The 20,678-nt window shown below is 44.0% G+C and overlaps 1 protein-coding gene across 1 annotated transcript in view; it reads left to right on the top strand.

The window, feature by feature from the left end:
- Nucleotides 1-8,833: 8,833 nt before the first annotated feature.
- LOC139689704 (uncharacterized) overlaps nucleotides 8,834-20,678 on the top strand; it is a 163,360-nt gene continuing 151,515 nt past the window's right edge. Inside the window, exon 1 of the mRNA XM_071586910.1 lies at nucleotides 8,834-9,987. Within this exon, the coding sequence (XP_071443011.1) occupies nucleotides 9,549-9,987 (439 nt within the window). The 5' untranslated portion in view covers nucleotides 8,834-9,548. The remainder of the gene's footprint in view (nucleotides 9,988-20,678) is intronic.

Raw genomic sequence — 20,678 nt, forward strand, 5'->3', positions numbered from 1 at the left:
TAACTTGCACCAAGCGCACAGCTCGACGATCCGCCAAGCACAGACGGTTCATTGGGTCTCGGGCAACTAGCGTCGCTAGTGGGCGTGGCTATAGTCCGCGTCATGGCCGCCAGATTGCACCAGTTCGTGTATTTATTGCCCAGATCACGGAAACAACTACTTGTAGTCTGGTTAAATAATGTCCCAAAAACAACCTTCACGCCCCCAAGGGTTTTTGGAATTCGTACGAAAATTAAAATCGACGTATCACCATCACAGGTCAATAAACGGAATACTTGAATGAAATTATATATTTTCCGTCGTTTGTGGGTGGATTCTGTTATCGTCAACCTAGGTAGTCAGTTAAACTCGGTTAGCTGTCAACAAGTCAGCTGAAACCTATGAGGGTAAAAAAGAAACTTAACACTTCCACATTAAAGATTAAATATTTCACGACCATTGTTTCGATGATGCGCAGTATGGAAACCATGGTCGTGAAATATTAAATCTTTACTGTGGAAGTCTAAAGTTTCGTTTTTACCCTCATCATGAAGGAATTCCACAAATTTAAACCTGAAACTGTTATGTTCAGCTGAAAGCAAGTGGCATGTATGTACACTTAATTTAAATACTAAGCGCCTACATTACACTACACTACTACATTATCCGAAGGTAAGATTTTTCTATGGCAGAATAAAATTTTGCTTCAAGATTTACTATGGTTTGTAGGAATTTTTTTTCTTACTACGAAGATGTTAACAGAAGGAAACTATCAAATGAAAGCGCCCATCAGTAACTAAAGACATCTTATTCTTTCTTCTGTAATAAAACCCCCTGTGTAACGTTCATGTGAGACATAATATCGTATTCATGTGTGTACCACAAGTAATCTTTAATATTATCAAATTAAATGACATATCTATTGACAGCCAATAATCGAATTCACTTCAGTACACATGACAAAATGTATTTTTTAGATAATTTATAATTCGGTTATTACTGCATGTATATATTTTTTTAAGGTAATCTACCGGTTAAGGTAGGTCTTTGGATGGACACAACTACCAGACAAACATTTTATTACTCCTAACAAAACACAAAATCCATCATCCTACTCTATATCAGGTCCCTCTTCATCTCTGAGTACTTTCTTCCTCCCTTCATCCCGTCCAACATCCCTATCCTGTTCCTTCCCTTTCCTCTTTTGCCCAACATTCTCCCCTCTATCACAGTCTTCAACATACCACTACCGATCAATACGCCTTTCATCCATTTTGCCTGCCTCCATTGGATTTCTCCCAACAAACCGCTCTCTTCGCCCACCATACCAAGTACTTCCTCATTTGTTTTCTTCTCGGTCCATTTCACCTTCTCCATTCTTCTCCACACCCACATTTCAAAAGCCTCCAATCTACGTCTATCCTCCTGCTTCAATGACCACGTTTCCGCGCCGCACATAGCTACGCTCCATATCAAAGTTTTTACGAGTCTTTTCTTAATACCCTTACTCAACGTCCCTGTCATCAACTCCCTCCTCCTTGTGAAGGCCTCTTTGCCTAACGCAATATTCTCCTTGCGTCCCTTCTACTTTGACCGTGTTGGTCCAAAACACTTCCGAGATACGTAAACTGTTCTACCTGCTCTAGTTTTTTTCCTCCTATTTTAATGTTTAGCTTAGCCTTTTTCTTTCTAGAAAATCGCATTACCTTTGTTTTATTAATATTGATTTTCATCCCATACCTGTCGCACTGAATTTCCAATTCACTCAGCAATGCTTGCAACCCCTTGGCTGACTGAAAAACTAAAGCTTGGTCATCAGCAAACCTAACTGATTTTACTAATTCCCCGCCCACTTTCATTCCTACCTCCAGTTCTTCCCATGCCTCTCTAATCATTTTCTCTACATACAGGTTGAACAGCAACGGTGATAATGGGCAACCCTGCCTTACACCTCTTCCTAACACTGCCCATCCGGATTCCCCGTTCTCCACCCGCACCTGAGCGGTCTGAGACATGTACAGGTTGCGGATTAGCCTCCTTTCCCTCCAATCTATTCCTAATATCTGCAATATACTCATTAGTTTTTCCCAATTCACCCTATCAAACGCTTTTTCGAAATCTACGAAACAGACAAATATCTCCTGGTTTGACTCTATAATCCTCTCGATTAATAATCTCATTACTGCTATGGTATCACGCGTACCTCTCCCCTTTCTAAACCTAAACTGATCGTCCCCTAAGTAATCATTTGCCCTACTCTCTATCCTTTTGTTTAAGATCCTGAGAACAACTTTAGCTGCGTGGGATATCAAACTTATTGTCCTGTAGTCCTCACATGATGTAGCCTTTACCTTTTTCGGAATAGGAACTAAAACTGATCTCACAAAGTCTTCTGGCCAGATTCCTTCTTCGTAGATACTACGAATCAGCCCATATAGCATCTTCCTCCCACATTTTCCTAAACATTTCAGTAGATCCGCAGGAATGTTATCCACCCCCACGGCCTTATTTAGTTTCATCTCCCTTAAGGCCCTTTCTATCTCATCGTCGAGTATGCCTGGACCTAAGCCAACTTCTTCACGTTATGTTCCTTTTCTATGTCTATGCTTCTACATTCCATTTTCTTACCCGCCGCCCCTGCCTTATCTTTTTGAAACGGACGCTACATTTCATAACAACTAAATTAAAACATAACATAACAACAATGAGCATAGACTAATAATCGGTGGCGATTTTAATGTTCCCACAGTAGATTGGGATTCGTACAGTTTCATAAATGGATGTAAAGACAAGGATTTATGCGAGTCCCTCTTATTGACGTTCACCTCAAATTCCCTACATCAATTAGTCACTTCACCAACAAGGGGAAAGAACATTCTTGATCTATTAGCTGCTAATATGCCCGAAAGGGTCTTAAATGTAGGAGTTATTGATGGAATCAGTGATCACAGGGCTGTAAACACTAAATTTTCCCTAAGCGTAGAAAAAGTTAACAAACCTAAGAGAAAAATTTATTTATTCAATAAAGCTGACTATGATGGCTTAAAATGTGAGTTAAACTGTTCCTTTCTTAGATTTGACGAATTAAGCAAAACCAGGAAGGTCGAGGATACCAGGAATAATTTTCTTGCGATAGCACGTTCAGCAATACAGAGATTCATACCTAGTAATTATATAAGAGAGAATAAGGAACCCCAGCACAGTCCAGTTGGTACAACTCTGAAGTATGGAAATCACTAAGACGGCAAAGGGTGTGCCATGCCAGAATGAAAAACACGGTTAAAGATTCCTCGTCTGATAAAATCAAGGAAACCATGCAGAATTACGAAGCATCTAGGTCCACCGCCAAGAAGGCCTTCCGGAAGGCGCTAGCGGAATCAAAAGGGAACAATTAGGTCAACGTTTAAACGATAACCCAAAGATGTTTTGGTAGTACGTCAGGGAAGTGCAGGGAAAAAAGTCCACCGCTAACTCATTAAACAACGAAAGGGGGGATAAAGTAACAAGTAGTTTAGATAAAGCCAACATGTTAAACTCATTCTTCCACAGTGTTTTCAACAAACGCTCCCAGAACAAAACTCCTTAAAACATCGACCCCAACTAATCTCCGGGACCTGATGAGATACCGGCTCGCGTGTATAAAGAACTGTCGTCTGAAATTGCCCCTTATCTTGATATAATATTTAAGAAATCATTATTAGAAGAAAGCATGCCAAGCGGCTGGAAGATAGCTTCTGTACCACCCATTTTTAAAAATGGAGACCGGGAGGACCCCAGTAATTATAGGCCAATATCGCTCACCTCCATCCCCTGCAAGATTACTGAGTACATCATTGTTAGTTCCATAATGAGGTACCTCGATAGCCAAGATTTATTGATTAATAACCCACACGGGTTCCGTAAAGGTAGATCCTGCGAAACTCAACTCGCACTCTTTGTTCATGACATAATGCATTCCGGTGAAAGTAATATTCCAGTTGATGCGATATTTCTAGATTTTAAAAAAGCTTTTGATAAAGTCCCTCATTGCAAGTTACTCGCGAAGTTGGAAACTTATGGAATACACGGGAGTATTATATGCTGGATTAGACAATTTAAAAAAAATCGTGTTCAATCAGTCGTCCTGGACGGTGTACTATCCGATACTGTCAAGGTCACGTCGGGTGTACCACAGGGAAGTGTCATAGGCCCCATCTTGTTTCTTATTTACATAAATGACCTCAGTACCGTGGTTAATAGCAGGCTCCGTCTTTTTGCTGACGATGCGGTGATTTATGGGGACACTCGAAGTCGCGAAGACAGAGTCGCGTTGCCTAACGACCTTGATGCAATTCAGACTTGGTGCGATACATGGCAATTGGAATTAAATTTGAAAAAATGCGTTGTAATACATTTTTGGGAAAAGAGTAACACCCCCCCCCCATTTAGTTACAAGGTGAAACAAACAGAAATCGCGAGGGTAGATTCCTTTAAATACTTGGGTGTAACAATTACTCACGATCTGTCCTGGGGAAAGCACATACGGAAATATGCGGTTGTGCTAATAAAAAATTGGGATTTGTGAAAAGAGTGCTGGGTAAATATGACGAAAAAGTGAAGGAACGATGTTTTCTTGCCCTATTCAGACCCCACATAGAGTATGCTGCCAGTATATGGGATCCTCGAGAGATAAATTTGATTTCGGAATTGGATCGAGTTCAGCGGAGGGGGGCAAGATTTGTCAAAAATTGTTATGACCAACGCAGTAGCGTAACTACTTTGCTAGAAAATTTAAGCTGGGATTCCCTTACACAGCGGCGTTTACAATATAGATTAAAATTATTAAAAACGTTTAAAGATGGGTCCTTTTTCCGATGGCATCAAGAACGTAATACGAACCCCAACGTATTACGGGCGGAGGGATCACGAATATACTATAAGATTAGAGAGATTGACTGCAAGACAGACAGGTTTAAATGGTCATTTTTTCCAAGAACAATAAGAGACCAGAATGCTTGTAATCGAAATCCCCCAGCGGCCGGCTCGACATACTAAGTATTAACCTACAAGGTAGCGACTGCGCATGGTTATACGATTATATTTATATATTTTTTGCAGGCTCCCCTCACTTTTCTCCATCCATTTGAAAAACTCTAACCCCCTCATCCCTTACCCTTTCCTCCTGGTATTGCACCCCCAGCCACACACCTTTTTGGTGGCTCGCAGTGTATTGATGTAGATATAAATGAATTGTCGTCAGAGTCCGCGTCCGCTCCCGGGAAGCTGTGCGAATTTTTCACATTGTTCCTAAACCTGTGTCTAACCAGAATATAATCTAGCTGATACCTCTCTGAGTCACCTGGCATTTTCCATGTATACCTGCGTCTTGTGGTGTCTAAACCAAGTGTTGGTGATGACTAACCCCTGTCTCCTGCAGAACTCAACTGCTTTCTCCCCGCGGTCATTCCTCGTGCCTAAACCGTAGTCCCCACCTCATCACCATCTCTCCTTTCGCCTACCGTCGCATTCCAATCCTCCATCACTATCAAATGTTTCCCTGCAGGAATTAACGTGATTATGTCCTCTAACTGATCGTATATCCTATCAACCTCTTCTTCTCTATGGTTGATCGGTGGCATGTATACCCGAATAATAACTAAGTTCGTCGGTTCTGCTTTTATCTCTACTAGTAGTATTCTATCCGTTACCTGCTCTATGTGGACTACGCTTCTTCCTGCCTCTTCATTTAATACTATGGCAACCCCTCGTTGGCTCTCGTCCCCGCCGCTGTATATTATTCTATACTGATCACTCCAGTAATCCCGCTATCCATCCATCTCACCTCGCATAGACCTAAAATATCTATATTTCCCCTTCCCTTCTCTCGCTTGACATTCTCCAATTTCCCTGTCCTCATCATTGTCCTAACATTCCACGTTCCTATTCTAACTAATTTGGTCTTCTTCTCCTGCTTCTTCTGTCCTGGTGTTTCCGTTTATCCTTTGCAAGAGTTTCGTGGGATGACGACCGTGGAAGCCTTGCCTCCCCCGCTGCTGGGCAACACACGGCCGATTGGGCCGAGCCCCGTAGTTGCCAGGACTGAAAATCTCTGTTTTGTCCATCATGTAAATCTTGGGAATGATAATTGAGGTGGTTTCCCGTTGCCTTCTTCAATAGTGTTTTTAACGTGACACCATCACTTGCCGGCCGCCCCACTGAGGTCAGACGCCATTGCAGCCGCCTCACTGAGGAATAGACGCTGCGTGGACTACCTTTCGTCTGGCTCCTAACCTTCGACCTATCTGGCATGGGTGTCCCTACCAGGAGGAATTATTATTACTCCAGGGGTCATCGGAACGCACAAGCCCTTCCTCCACGTCAAGGTTGTAGTCCGGGGAGGGAGATAATATATATATATAACACTTTTTGAAAGTCTCACGGACCTAATGTATATATGTCTGTTATCTTAACTGTAATACATGCAATGCTGGTTTGTTGCATGTAAAATTCTAATTTATGAGGTTTATTGAAACAAAATTCCAATGCCGAAGAGACTGCAAAACACTCGGCGGCAATTTGTCTTCCCGAGGTGTCTGGTCCGCGCGTGGAGGACGAAGAATACCGCCACATTTCATCCGGGTGTGTCGCTTGGCGAGAAGGGACGATGGCTCCTGGCCCACTCTCCGCTGGTCAGTGTTTGGCTGTAAACGTGCTGCTCATCCCCATTCCTCAAAGCCAACATATGTACCCAAATGGTACCTTTTTTTCAAGTATTCCCGATTATTCGCTCTGATTAATTTATATATACGTATTATTAACTATGCCTTTACCTTGCAAATATTGAAAAAACAATGCTGTTACATGCATAATTAAACAAAGAAATTGACCATAGTGTACCAAACTCTCGACAGAAAACTTGGAATCCTATTTCTCAAGTGGCTTACGATAGTTTTTTTAGGCCGTAGCACAGCTAGCTTCGATTTATATTATTTTTTCCTCCATTAATATCATGCATCCAAGGAGAAGAGACATATGCTACCGGATGTGGTCCGTTGTGAGCGAACGACAGCAAATACGCGGCGTGATGCAAGTCGTGGCGATGGTCTATTACGGTTTAGAAAAGTACTGGTGTGTAATCACCCCCTGCCACATACGCTTAGCGGTGGCTTGCATATTACCATGCATGCATGGAGGACCATCTTTTTGCAAAACATTTTCAAGATAAGAAAGCTGCTCTACCTGCTCTATGTATGCCATCCAATTTCAACTTTTAACCTAGCCTTCTTCTTTCTTGAAAAATTCTTTCTCTTTGTTTTGTTTACATTTAGTCTTGTCCCTCACTGACGTCGTAACGAGCTCAGCAAAACGTAATTGTGGCCTCTTGGTTGACTGACTTGCTTGCTTGCTTTATCATCAAACTGATGTCCCCACCTATTTCAATTCCTGTCTCCATCTATTCCCATGCCTCTTTTTAATATTTCCTCCGCGTACGTGTTGAAATTCACCGTTGATAGTGAACGACCAAATTTATTCTTCCAAACGCTTTCCTAAGTATAAAAAATCATTTTAACAAAATACCGCCAACCAGACAAATAAATCTTGATTTTATCCTTTGCTCCTCTCTATTAGTGACCTCACTACTGCTTTGGCATCACGAATGCCTCTCCCTTTCCTGAACCCAAACTGTTTTTCCAAGTACTCATTTTCCTTCGTCTCCTTCCTCTTATTCATGATCCTGAGAACCACCTCTGCTGCGGGCGAAATAAAACTTGTTGTTCTATAATCGTCATACGCGGCCACCTTTCCTTTTTTGGGATGCAGCTAACGCTTTTTTAACATAAGTTTCCTGTCAAATTCTTCCTAAACCACGAATTATTGCTTTGAATTAACTATGTGGACCAGCTAACAAAAAATTAGGATTAATTGGAAGAGTACTGGGGAAATGTGATGAAAAGGTCAAAGAGAAATGTTATCTTTCGCTGGTTAGACCTCATTTAGAATATGCTGCTAGTATATGGGATCCTCACGACATTGGATTGATTTCCAAATTGGATCGCGTTCAGCGTAAAGGAGCTAGATTTGTAAAACGTTGTTATGATACACTGATTGGCGTATCAATATTATTAGAGGAGCTAGACAGGGCATCACTTACGGAGCGAAGGTTATATTAAAGATTAAATCTCTTGCATAACTTGGAAGGCTGTCTAGTTAGTAGTAATGTTGGAAATGTATTATTACCCCTATCGTTCTACGGTAGGGGAGACCGTGTCGAGAAAATTAGATAGATCAAGTGTAGAACAGAGAAATTTAAGATTTCTGTTTTCCTCGAACGGTAAGGGATCAGAATAACAATTTCAGACGGCGGTAGTGTTAAAAATATTCGGTTCAAAATTAGTCCGGTGTGTCCCTCTGCCATACACCATAGCCGTGGCTAGCAGGGTAGTAAAATAATCTTTTGCAATTATTTATTCTTAGTCCGAAAACAGCACTATTTGGCCTTTTTACATCAGACTGTCAATAGTGATAACAATAGATATGATTACGAACACCCAAGGCCTAGGTGGAGGTAAACACACCCCGGCGGAAATCGAACCCGCGACCCTTGGGTTGGCAGGCAAGGCGTAATAAATAGTATGTTCTTATTGCATGATGGACGTGCTAAGGGAGAGAGGGGCTTTCGTCGCCGCCAGTGTGAGTGGAGCGCCCAATCCCACCCTCTCCCTCTTTCCCCTCTCCCACGTGTTACGCTAGAGTCAACAACACGCGGCGGCGCCCGTGGCGAGAGGGGCGCCGCGGGTGAAATCGCCCCCTCCTTCGCCCCTCCCTCACTCCCGTTCCCCTCCGAGGCATTATCCCGCCCGCAGTCCCTCAAGAGCGCCAGCCCAGATAGCACGACTTCGCGCGCGCGCCTGCCTCCGCCCAACTTCGTCCGAGGGCCCCGAATTTCCCTCTCCGCTTCCCGGCGAGTGCTTCTTCTGAATCCGATCGAGTGGCTCTCTCGTCCGTTGGTCGCCCCATCCCGCTCGCGATGATGAGTGCGCACCCGGGAACTCTCGGATACCTCAAAGTGGACCCTTCCGTTTGATTCCTTCCCGTTCTCACTGAATCTCCTTGTCCTCCCAGCTTCCCGTTGCAATTGTGTGCGGCAAGGTGATAAAGCATTCACCGTGGACAAATGGAGCAGGCATTATTTGTGTTCCATTCACAGTTTTGAAGTTCCCGTCAAAAGAGTGATAATTATTCTCTCTGCGATACCTTCTCCGTTTAGCTTCGCTTGACCTGTTCATTTCGGCGTCCTCTTTGAGATTGTTGACCGGAACCGGACGGTGGTATCGGAAGGGTCATCATCGCCCTTTTACAGCAACACCTCCACTTCGCTCCCTGAAGCCGGTTCACATATGCGTGATTGGAACTGGTGAGTGAAGTGCTTGAAGATTACGAAGAAAGGCTCGCCAGGGTCCTCACTTTTTTCCTCCAGCGAGAGTAGAAAAGACGGAAGGGCCTTCTTGAGCCGTAGTGGGCGATTCCCGGCGGTCACCTTCCGCCTTCGAGGGTTAGTGGAGCGGGAGGGAGGTCGTTCCCCGAGGGCCATGTCTCCCGTGAGCCGCTCCTCCGCTGTGGGGGCCCGTGTGAGGCGCCGCACCAAGAGCAGGGGTTCCGCGGCCGCCGACGCCGATTACGTGGACCCCTGGGATCTGGAGAACGAGCTGTACGTGAAGAGGCTGTCGGTGGCGGGGGATCCCCCGGTGGCGGCGGCGTCGCTACCACCGCCGTCGGTCGAGCCCCGGAAGGCCGCCTCCCGGAGGACCAGCAACTGCTACTACGACATCGCGGGCTTCGAGGAGGAGGACTTCCAGAACGAGCGACTGTACAGCTACGATGGTGCGGACGAGTTGGACGGCGAGTACTGGATGCAGTCCGCCTACGGGGATTACTATTACTACGACGACGAGTTCGACTACGGCTTAGACCCGGGAGTGGACCACCACCACCATCGCTACAAGCCCGCCACCTGTCTCCCGTACCCTGGTGAGTCCCCGTCGCTTGACTGACCTGGGCCCGGTGGTCCGCCCCGGATGGCGTCTTCAGTGTTCAGGGAACCGGATAAATGGGCTAGCAGTGTAAATCTAGGCAGAGTCGGGGACCGAATTCAAGCCACGCCACAGCTTCTCGTGAATGACTGATTACCGCCAAATGTGGTGTTGTCCTGGAAACTGCATCCGTGTTTAGCGCATCCCACCCTTCATTAAATTTCGAGGATTAAAAGCTCGAGCTCTCGAGGAAATCCTTTCCGATTTCGGTCTGAAAAATCTCTCGCATTTTTTCTATTTATTATTCTTGGGCCCTATTGTTCATTCCCTCTGTATTTAAGCATTTTGTTCCAAAAAACGGGAGATGCCGCGACAGTAACTTTTTTAACTGAGTCATCTGCTAAATGTGAATTATAATGCATATAATTTCAGAGTGGAAGAATACGGGTTCTAATCCCGGTCAAGGCGAATGATTTTTACACCCTGAAATCGTTGGATCGTAATTCTCATTTGGCGGATGACTCCGTTAAAAGTTACTGTCGCGGCATCTCCCGCAGATTCTTGGAATTTCTCAAAGGTGAAACTCCCCTTGTGTTTTAAGTTGGCTTTAACCCCGTGGACTGTGGCGCATCGCGGACGACTACGAATGCCAGTGACATTGCATATACGGTATTTCGTCGAAATATCCTCTTCCTTTAAAAGCCCCAAAAATCTCTGGACGGTAGCTTAACTGGCCAAAGTATTCGGCCGAACATTGAACGATCCCGGTTCGAATCCTGGTCAGGGTATGATTTTTAACTTCTGAAATTGTTGCATTGTAAAGAATTTTGCCTCGTTCCGTTTCTCCTAAAGATATACCATTCTAATTAGGCGGCAATTAATATTTATTTTAACAAAACCGATTAAATTATTCCGTGTTAAAAGATTTTCGCGCATTCTATGGGTTCCGTGTGGGAAATCTCACTCCTCTTTTTTATGCCTTTGTTTAGCGTGATTTTTTTTAGATATTCTGGTGGTTATTCGTAGGAAATAAAACTTGTATTTATTATTGGTCAACGATAAAGCTCGGTTAATCTAAAAACCGTAATACGGCCGAATGATAAGAAACAACTTGATGTTTCTCGATTGAAAACGGGGGAATTATCAAATTTATTGTCGCTTTCAATTACTGGAAAATAATGAATTCTTTTCCCACACGGAGGACATTTAGCACTTTCATCGTTTTAATAAGAATCGGTGACAGTTCCATTTATGGTAGCATCGAGAAAAGTCACGATAGCTTGGTTCCACTCGCGTACTTTGGCTTTCCTGGAAAAGTGGGGATGCTTTAGCATTTCTCAAATGCCCCGTAATTATGTCTCAAATTAAACGAAAGGTAATGGAGGTTTTTTCTTGATTGTTCTTTTTCATTTAAATTTTCCTCGAAATCAGATTTAAATTGCCTTTTATTCAAAAGACCCTGGGCGGAAGACGGCCTTGAACGCATAATGACCAGAGGAACGCGATTTCATCTCGGAAAGTGCAATTAACGGACGTCACGCTCTCTGCGTTTTCTTTTGCTGTGCAATATCGATGTCGGCTTTCAAGTCAAGGAACCCTTGCTTCAGAATATTCATGGAAAACATATGCATGGAAGGATATGCTAATTTGTTACATGTTTGTCATAAGTAATAAGTCCGGAGTTCAATCGGTGTGCCTCTGCTTTCATACACGTATTAATGTGAACGAATGCCCGATTCTATTTAATTTCACTTCTGACCTCCCTAAATAGTAGGTGAGGGTACTCAAATGGGGTGCGGTGTGATAGGTATCGCTTTAGGTTGCTCATCGTAAGAGCTGGGTTCGATTCCTGGTTTCCTTAGACATCCTCATTTCCTTTCACCCAAGCTGTACGGTTTTTTCGGATTCCAGATCTTCCGGGGAATCCGTGAATAGCAAACAGGGAAAAGGAAACTAAATTTCAATCAGCTAAGGGCGTAGTGGCCTTGCCTAGGTGACCTCTTCTCTTATCTGTCGAGCCAACATTCAATTTGAGTACTGCAGTCGTACCCAAACCTCTATTGTTTTACATTAAGGTTTAAATCATATTTTTAATGATTGAAAATACGAGCGTTGACATTAGCACTAGAACACGTCTCCACACTTCCGCTTCTCAAAATACACTGGATGAATTTAACGACCTCAAACCTGCGCATGTGTGTAAAGGGGGAATGCCCTACTTCCACATGCCACCACTACTAGGAGTGCTTCTGAAGGTCATTTTATCTGTGGTCTACAAGAATGTGTGTATTAGTTTTCAGCCTACCCTCGTATATTTTATTCTGGCTAGAACTGCGACTTCTTTATTTATTCATAACTGTTGAGTTTCAAAAAGTATTCTTCGACGATGTACTAGGTTCAGTCAAATGAAAACCGAACCGCCATAGAAAAACAAACACCCAAAGTCCGCTAAAAGCTAGAAGCTTGCTTTTTACGTATCGATACTGCCATCGCTGTGGTAGGAGAACTGCATAGTGAAACTCAGAGGCGCATGCAGTTGTTGCTGGGTTATGTCTTTGTTGGGGCGTGGACTGGTTGTTTTGGCGGGCGTTCGGTTTTAATTTGACTGCCCCTCATTGGCAATATTACGACGTTAACTAGGCGAATATAAAAACATCGCGCCAAAATAAAATGTTCATCAACTTGAGGAGTGATTCGAACACGCGGTCGAAGATGTCAACGTAACCTGCCAAAGGTAACAGACGGACTCCACAGACGTGGGGCGGAGTTAATGAAGACGACGAGCCCCGTCGCCTATCTTGCACCCTCTTGGGCGCGGCAGGGCACAGCGAAGGCCTCCGCACTGGCTTCGTCTCAGAGGGAGAGCTATCTTAGGACGCCGAGGCCATCCTATTAATTGGGAACCTTTAATGCGTAAATGGAACCAAGCGATCAGTTACTCCGCATATCATTTCTGCAAATTCATTCGACTTCTTCGGAAGGCGAGTGATAGGGAGCAGAGAATAAGAAATGAAATTACAACTGGTTAAATGAAATTGCGATCTCTGCGAGCCGCGAACTTGGAGCAATGCCATTTCCAATTTCTTTCCATGGGAGGGAACCCGTGGGCATCCGATGTACGTACGTTTGATGCCAAGCAGTTCGCCGAGTGCCCATTCAGTATCTCTCCGCAGATGAGGGCATTTTTTTTACGAATCCTTTAGAGCGTTGAATGATTTTATCAATTAAATAAACACTGGAGTTCAATTCAAAGTTATTTTATTGCCTTCTTTATGAGCTACTTTCATGTGCGATTTTGTATCTGGGAGATGTCAAGATACGACCCTCTCCAGAATATATGTCGCTCATTAATACTGATTTCAAGACTCGTTTGTTAATTTTTTTAACCGCAATTTAAAAACCTCATTCAGTTTCTTTGCATTTTAAAATGTGCGAATATTTTGTCCATCTCATTCGAATCAGTTTTTCGGAAAAATTCCGTTTTTTAAATTCTCATTTGATGTTGGTGGAGATTTCAACAATTGGGTTTCAGTAGACTTCATGCGCTCCGTTTAATGAAATTAATTATTTCAGAAAACGGCTTCTTATTTGTAATGTTTTGTCCTCTAGTTATAAGTTCCTTCTCTAGTTATTGAAACAGATTTTTTTGTTTACTTATTTCACTTCAAGTTCATATTTTTTTCGAGCAGAGTGTGAAATTTCAGAGGACACTCCCACGAAACATAGGAATGAAAAAGTCCCATACTTATTATAACTTGAATTTCTTTGATATAATAGTTCTCCACATATGATATGTATATGGGCGAAGGCCTATGATCCCGATGTGTGCCTGCTCCCTCCCCATTCGTGGGTCGACATTCGGGCAATTTCAGGATTTCAGGAAATGGTAATTTCAAACCAATGCGATTTCCATTAGGGGTTAGCGCTGATATACCTTAAATGCGCCGAATATAGTATAGCGTTAATCCATGAGTATCTTGCCGGGATGAAACGGAGGGATTTGCGATTGCAGAGAAATCCTGTGACGTAACACCAAAATATTTGGATGCGTTTAATAAAAACTTTTCCGAAGTTATCTATTTTAGGTAAACATTTGTTGTTGATTTTTTTAGTTATCATCCATAAGTAAGTACTCTTAAAATGGAAAAATAAGATATAAAAAAAAGAGAAGGAGAAATAATGGTTACGGCATTGTAATATAATACAGTAGATAGATGAAGAAGTTAAAATTTTGTCGATGCAATTGAAATCCCTCCCGATAAATTAAGGTTATTTTGCAACTTAACGTCTGCATAAAATATTTCCCCTTCCTTTCCCCAAGAGGCGCGCGGCCCCTGCAGCTCCAAATCCTCCGCTGGCCCACTGTCAAGGTAACCCTGTATCAGTGAAACTAAGATGCGCGCTTCAACAGGGAGGTTGGGTTGAAACTGTGCCCCCCCCCACCCTCCTACCATTCGCCCGCGGTCGTTTGAGTATCCAGAATAATGGCATCCTCATTCACTCTCAAGGACTTGAGCTTATTTAATTTTTTTATTAATTTTAGTTATTAATAATATATTTACAGTTTCCCTCTCCTGTGGATCCGTCAATTCGTTCATCCATAATTTCCGACTTTTCCTAATTAGCCGCGTATTCCTGTCTTCGCTCTCGTCCCCTGCGCTTGCACTGAGCTCAACCCGCTCCGCAGGATGAGCGTTTGTTGGTCGCCGGCGTCGTCCGCTCCCAGCACGGTACGTCCCTCGGTGCGGGGAACGGATCATCATCACCGCCACCACCTCGACCTCCTCCTCCGTCGATCTTTCGTCAGTTTCCCGCCCCGGGCGTTCTCGGGCCCGCACGCATTTCGGCACTCCTCGGAAGAGAAAGCGGCTTCCCGGCGTGGGGCGCTTCTTAATGCGCAAGCGGAGAGGGGCGTCCTATCTCGATCGGGGAACAGGTGCGGCGGGGGATGAGGAGGAGTCGGGGGATGTGCTCCGCCCGCCGCTTTCCTCCCCTCGCCGCTCCGCTTTCCGAATTCTCGTGGGTCAACTGGGGCACTATTCATTTCATTCACGAGATGGTCAGCCCCATTGAAGGTAGATTTTTGGACGGTTCCTAAGAGTACATCATCCTGTACTGGTTCACTGCGTGAATATCATTTTGTTTTCCCCGTAACATTTCTTTGTATATTCTACCTGCCTTCATGCTGCCTAAGAGTTTTGTTCTCTTCCTTTCTTCATCCCGCTTGCCCAACATACCCTCTTCCATCACAGGCCTTGTGGGCCCACTCCACCTCTCAATACCTCCTCCACTCACAACTTGTGCCTTCCCCGCATTTCGCCTTCCACTTCCTCGCCTTATAATTCCATCGCTGAGTCTTGCTCTCCGACCAACTTATTTTCTGGATTCCTCTCCGCGACTCAATCTCAATAGTCTCCTACACTTCTCTTATTACGTAGGCTGCCCAGAAAGTAACTTACGTTTGCGTGTACTGAGCGAAGTATTTGGGGGAGCCGAATGTTTGCTGTATTGACACACACATGCATACACACACACTAGTACAGTGCGTCTCGAGCTTCAGTGTTTGGAAGGCATGTCGTTTGTTTACAGTAGCTAGCCAAAATGAACACTACAGTTGGAAATCTTGCCAATTGTAAAATCCGGTTTGTAATAAGGTTTTTACTGGCAACAAACTTCTACACTGCTGACATTGATCGGGAAATTTGTGATGTGCACCGATCAAGTGATGAGTGTCAGTGTGTTGCGTGATTGGTGTCGTTAGTTTAAGAGTGAACATACTGATATCCATGATGTCCAAGAACTGGCCATCGGTCTGGACTTTCTACGGGAGTTCATTGTTAACCACAGATATTCACTTTTGCGCCCAGTTCCGATAGTTTGTGTTTTGTGGGAGACGACCGACAGCTGAGGTTATTTGAGTCATTAGGGATGGACGGGAAAGAATGAAGGGTGGAGGGAAACCCGGCGTTGGTCGACATTAGCCTACTCTTAACGAAAGGGGTCCGCAGCTAAATGTTCCATCCGACGGATGGCGTACTCACTCAAAGGGCCATAAACAAAGCACCCCAAGTAGAGATCCGGTTACCCCTGAAAAATATCTGCCGCCTCTGGGATTCGAATCTGGGCCCTCTGGGTGGGAAGTCAGTACGTTAGCCACCGAACCACCAGATCCCCCTCTGTAGTTTTATTTTTCTCGAAGTCGGTGCAGTATTTCAGACTTGCACTTTTTCCCTCTCCTTTCTCCTTGCGTCTGTCACGTGAGATATCCGTCTGGAGTGACCTGATTCGCTACAGCATGTCGTGCCCTCGAAACTAACGAGGGCCGCTCGATCCGTGCTAGAAACTCCAGTCTAGGATGGCGCTGGTTTCCTAATGGAATTGGTGAGCATATACATACATGTATGTATGTATGTGCGTGTATCGAGTAGTCGCCTTCGTATTTTTTGCCTGCGAAATAAGATGGACGTAAAATGCGTAAGGAATTATAATGGCGGCCTAGAAAAGATGGTCAAATGCACGAGGCAATATCCTCTGACGCCACTTAAGAATGCGTGGGGATATTTTAAAACAGTCGAAATTCCCTTTTACACAGAGCTCGGCGTGGAATTAGTCATTCGAACGGCGTTGGGTTTTTTTCTGAGCGGGAGGGTGTTGCTCTTAGCTTTCACGTCAGATTGAGCGGGTGTGAATCCGCTGCGCGAAGGAATCTGATTCGAAGTTTTAGGTGGAGGGGGATTGTTGTTCGTATTTAATTTTAATTTAGTCTTAAAATTGCTCGTTATAGTTTAATTTAGTCTTAGTTTGACGAGTGTTTTTCTGTGAGCTTGAGAAAATGAGATGGAAAACTATATTCCCACGTTATTCATATTCACTATTTTGTGAAATTTCTGCTTCAAATCAAACTGTGAGATGTTTAGACAAAACGAAAACAACTCACTTCAAAATTTCGGTGGGTACAGCCACCTTCATCAGGGTATGAAGAGTCCCCGAGACACTGACAGTGACTCCTCGTCCCCTGATGAATGTGGCTGGTTCAGCGATGACACAAATATACATAAAAACTTTGATGAAAACATTCAAACCCAGAAACACAGAAAAAGGGCACTCACATATTCAGTTTTGACGTTTCGACGGCACGACCGTCGATTTCTTAATGGCAAAAGTTTCATAATCGAGAGCCGAAGTGAAAAAATTAAGCCCTTTGTTCTATAAATAATCAGGCATATGATATTTACTCTCGATGATTGCAACTTAATCAGGGAAAGCAAGGTTCTCTCGTCATTTTGGTTGAATTACCAAATGGACCATTCGACGGCCATCAATAACTCTTTCAGAGGCATTTAAAGCAATATTATTCGACCATTGACCATATGGTTTGGCACAAGATACAAGGTCTCTTTCCTATGAGTCTCGCGCCAATATATTGCATTTATGGGCGAGAATTTTCGGATGTGTTTTGAACATATCGCCTCTTGCTAAACGCAATTCTCAATCATAGTTTGCTGCTCACGCGTTCTTCCAGCGCTCATAACTTGTATGCTTGCGCGCCGTAAAACAATACGTCCATCCATACGAATGTTTCCCTAAAAGGTTGATATCACGTAATACCAAATCCAGCGACGGAACTCTCCCACGTAGCATGAATGTTAATTAATGCTATTATGTGGGGGAGTCCATTCACTTTACACCTTCTGTTTCCCAGGCGGCGATGCTGGTAACCAGTAGCGCTTCATCAATCCGCCGGGGACCTACTTCGTATGTTTCTGGTTCGAAATCAGGGCCTTTAGGTCGGAAGACGAATTTGTGTCCGTTAAGCTACCACACCTCCGGGTTCCTATGCCACAATAATCGATCCAAAGGATGGTTTGATGGGCGAGAGAAATGCTCAACACGTACCCTGTAAGACCTGTGGCAATCACGCGTATTAAGAGGGTACTAATAGGGTTTGAGGTAGCCTAATTTTCCCCTGTGGTTTCCCTAAGAAGATCTGATGGTTGGAAATCTATACAGCTTGGGCGAATCTGCGTGGGGTGCCCCGGAAATCAAACCAGGCTCCTCAGGTCATTAGCCCAGCGCTACTCCTGGAGGACTAATTCTTCCCCCCGACATAGTCATTACATGTTTCCACCTTTTATTTATAAAACCAAAATGCTCCAATCATTCGATGCGCATTACAGCGCCTCCGTTCAACGCTACACATTCACTCGCTCTGGCAAGATCTTTATGTCTTTAATTCTAGACTTTAGGACGTCTAGAATTCAGCAGCGGCTATGACGACATTGTTTCTGTTTGAGGCACTGCGACAGACAAATCTCGACGGATATACTATACCTGACGATTGAAACACCACGCTGTTTGATTTCTGTTCCTGATGGCATGCGCATAAAGCGTGTTCGGAAAATAAATTTCGAGTGTGGAATGTTGCCAAGCGTTATTTGATGAACAATTTAGGGTGAAGTGACATAAATGCGTGGAGTGTTTTCATGACGGCGTGTGACGTGTTTGGAATGTGTGTTGCTCAATGTTTTCTAAATGGCTTGCGGAGTGCCGGCAAGATTTCACGAGGCATTGGCGCGACCCCGTGGGTGAGCGGGTCCGTAGATGGCGAACGGGCGCGCGTTGGTTGCCAAGGCGGTAAACAAACAAAGGCGTGGGGCGCGAGGTCGGTCGGTTGGGGCGCGGGCTCTCTTCCGCAGGGAACGCCACTCGGAGGTGCGTCCATTGGACGGGCGGAGGGGAGGGGAGGGAGGAGGGCAAGTGGGAATGGAATTAAAGGCGTCGTGGAGGATTTTGCTGAAGGATTTGCAGTTCTCCCTCGAACAGAGTTGTGACACGCTCCTCTCTCTCTCTCTCTCTCACACTTTCCTCATTGCGGTCAAGCGAGGGATTAGGGACCGGATCGAGTGCGTTCATTAAATATTCCAATGCGGAGTCACCGTAATCGATGGGGGACACGCATAACATTTGTTCCTATTGTATGAGTAGTGTATGAGGAGTCAAATATTAGAGTGAATTAAAAATTTAATCCAATACGACGTACAAGGGCTTCCAAGAAAGTAACTTAGGTTTTAAAATAAAATATGGAACTAGTGACAAGACAAAGTTTTATTATATACATTTGAAAGGCACATTTAAAAACTATTTTTCTGCATCGTCGTCATTTAAATTTAGAAATTGGTCATAACGATACGCAATATTTTCAATTCTATCACTGAAGAAATCTGCGGCCATTGGTTTACACCAGCAAGCAAATCTGCATCACTGCAACACAGCAGCGCTATGTTGACTAGCGAGAGATCCGTAATCGTAAATCGCCGAATTTCACCGTCAGTTCATTTGCCCCTAGACTAGGCCGACCACTGCGGTGTCCTCGTCGTGAATATTGGTCCTGTGGCCATTTTTGAACTGAGAATGCACCACTGCCTCACTCCACCTTCACTCAGTATTGTTTCTCTGTACATAACTCACAAAGTAGCAAATGGATTTCAATTGGATTGTTTTAGTTTTTTGCCGGTAAAAACCTAATCACAGATCGCCCTTCACAATTCGTGGGATTTTCTATTGCAGCACACATTTTAACAGTTCGCAATGTGAGCAAAGTAGAAGAAGAATCGCAGTCTGCATACACACAGACTACCACAGCAGGATGCGGAGTACTGAGTGTAGGGTGGATTGAAAACCAAGATGGTGGCTCTAGCCCTGCCCGCCAGTATGCCGAAACTTAAGTTACTTTCTAGATAGCTCTCGTATGCCAACCACAACGTTTAATAATTGCTATTTAAATGGGTCTTGTATTCGAAAAAAGTCGCGTGGGTTTATCATCTCCATCCGGAGTTTTATCCTCTAAGAATTTAATTCGTTCAAAATTCCATTTGAGATCCTTAGCAAGATGTTATAGATCTGCATCATTGACTATATCTTAATACTCAAAATATAGGTTTCTATGCCATACATTGAAATTATTATCCAGCAGCTGTGCATTGTAATTTCGTCTGTCAGAACGCAAACAAACTCCTTATTCAGGCTTGAAGTGGATTGACTAGTATGGTAGACTAGTACCAGTGCACGATGAGAGGACTTTAATGGTTGTACTGAGACCTCTTTAGCGTCTCGTGTTTTTCTCTCCCTCCAGCGCATGGGGAATTGTTTCCATTACTCGAGAATTAGTATTGTCTAAGGGTTTTGGTTCATTATTGCACTCCAAATCAAGGATCTAAAGCTCTATTTCAATGAAAATTCTTATAGATAAAAATCCACCCCCGCTTTGATCTCAAATCTATTCATGGTCATTATATTTCGGAAGAAGAAAATGAATATCCTTTCGAATATTCCATGATGGGTTGGCAAGTGACGAAAGATCCGAAACGATAGACGTTATCCTGGAGTAATAGTAGTATTTAGGGGAGGCGAACGACAGCTGAGGTAATTTGCGCCATTTGGGATGAATGGGAAAGGAAGGATGGAGAGAAACCCGGCGTCGGCATTAGCCTACTCTTATCAAAAGGTACCAAGGGGTCCGCAGTTTAACGTCCCATCCGACGGACGTCGTACTCACTCAAAGTGCTCTCCGCAAAGCACCTCAAGTAGGAATCGCGATATCTCTGGAAAATATCTGTCCTCTCCAGGATTCGAACCCACGGTCTCTCGGTGCTTCAAATCTCATAAGGAGACGTGAATGTTGGCCAAGAA

The sequence above is a fragment of the Hetaerina americana genome, unplaced genomic scaffold (genome assembly GCF_022747635.1).
Source record: "Hetaerina americana unplaced genomic scaffold, ioHetAmer1.1.p SCAF_27, whole genome shotgun sequence".
NCBI classification, from domain to species: Eukaryota; Metazoa; Arthropoda; class Insecta; order Odonata; family Calopterygidae; genus Hetaerina; species Hetaerina americana.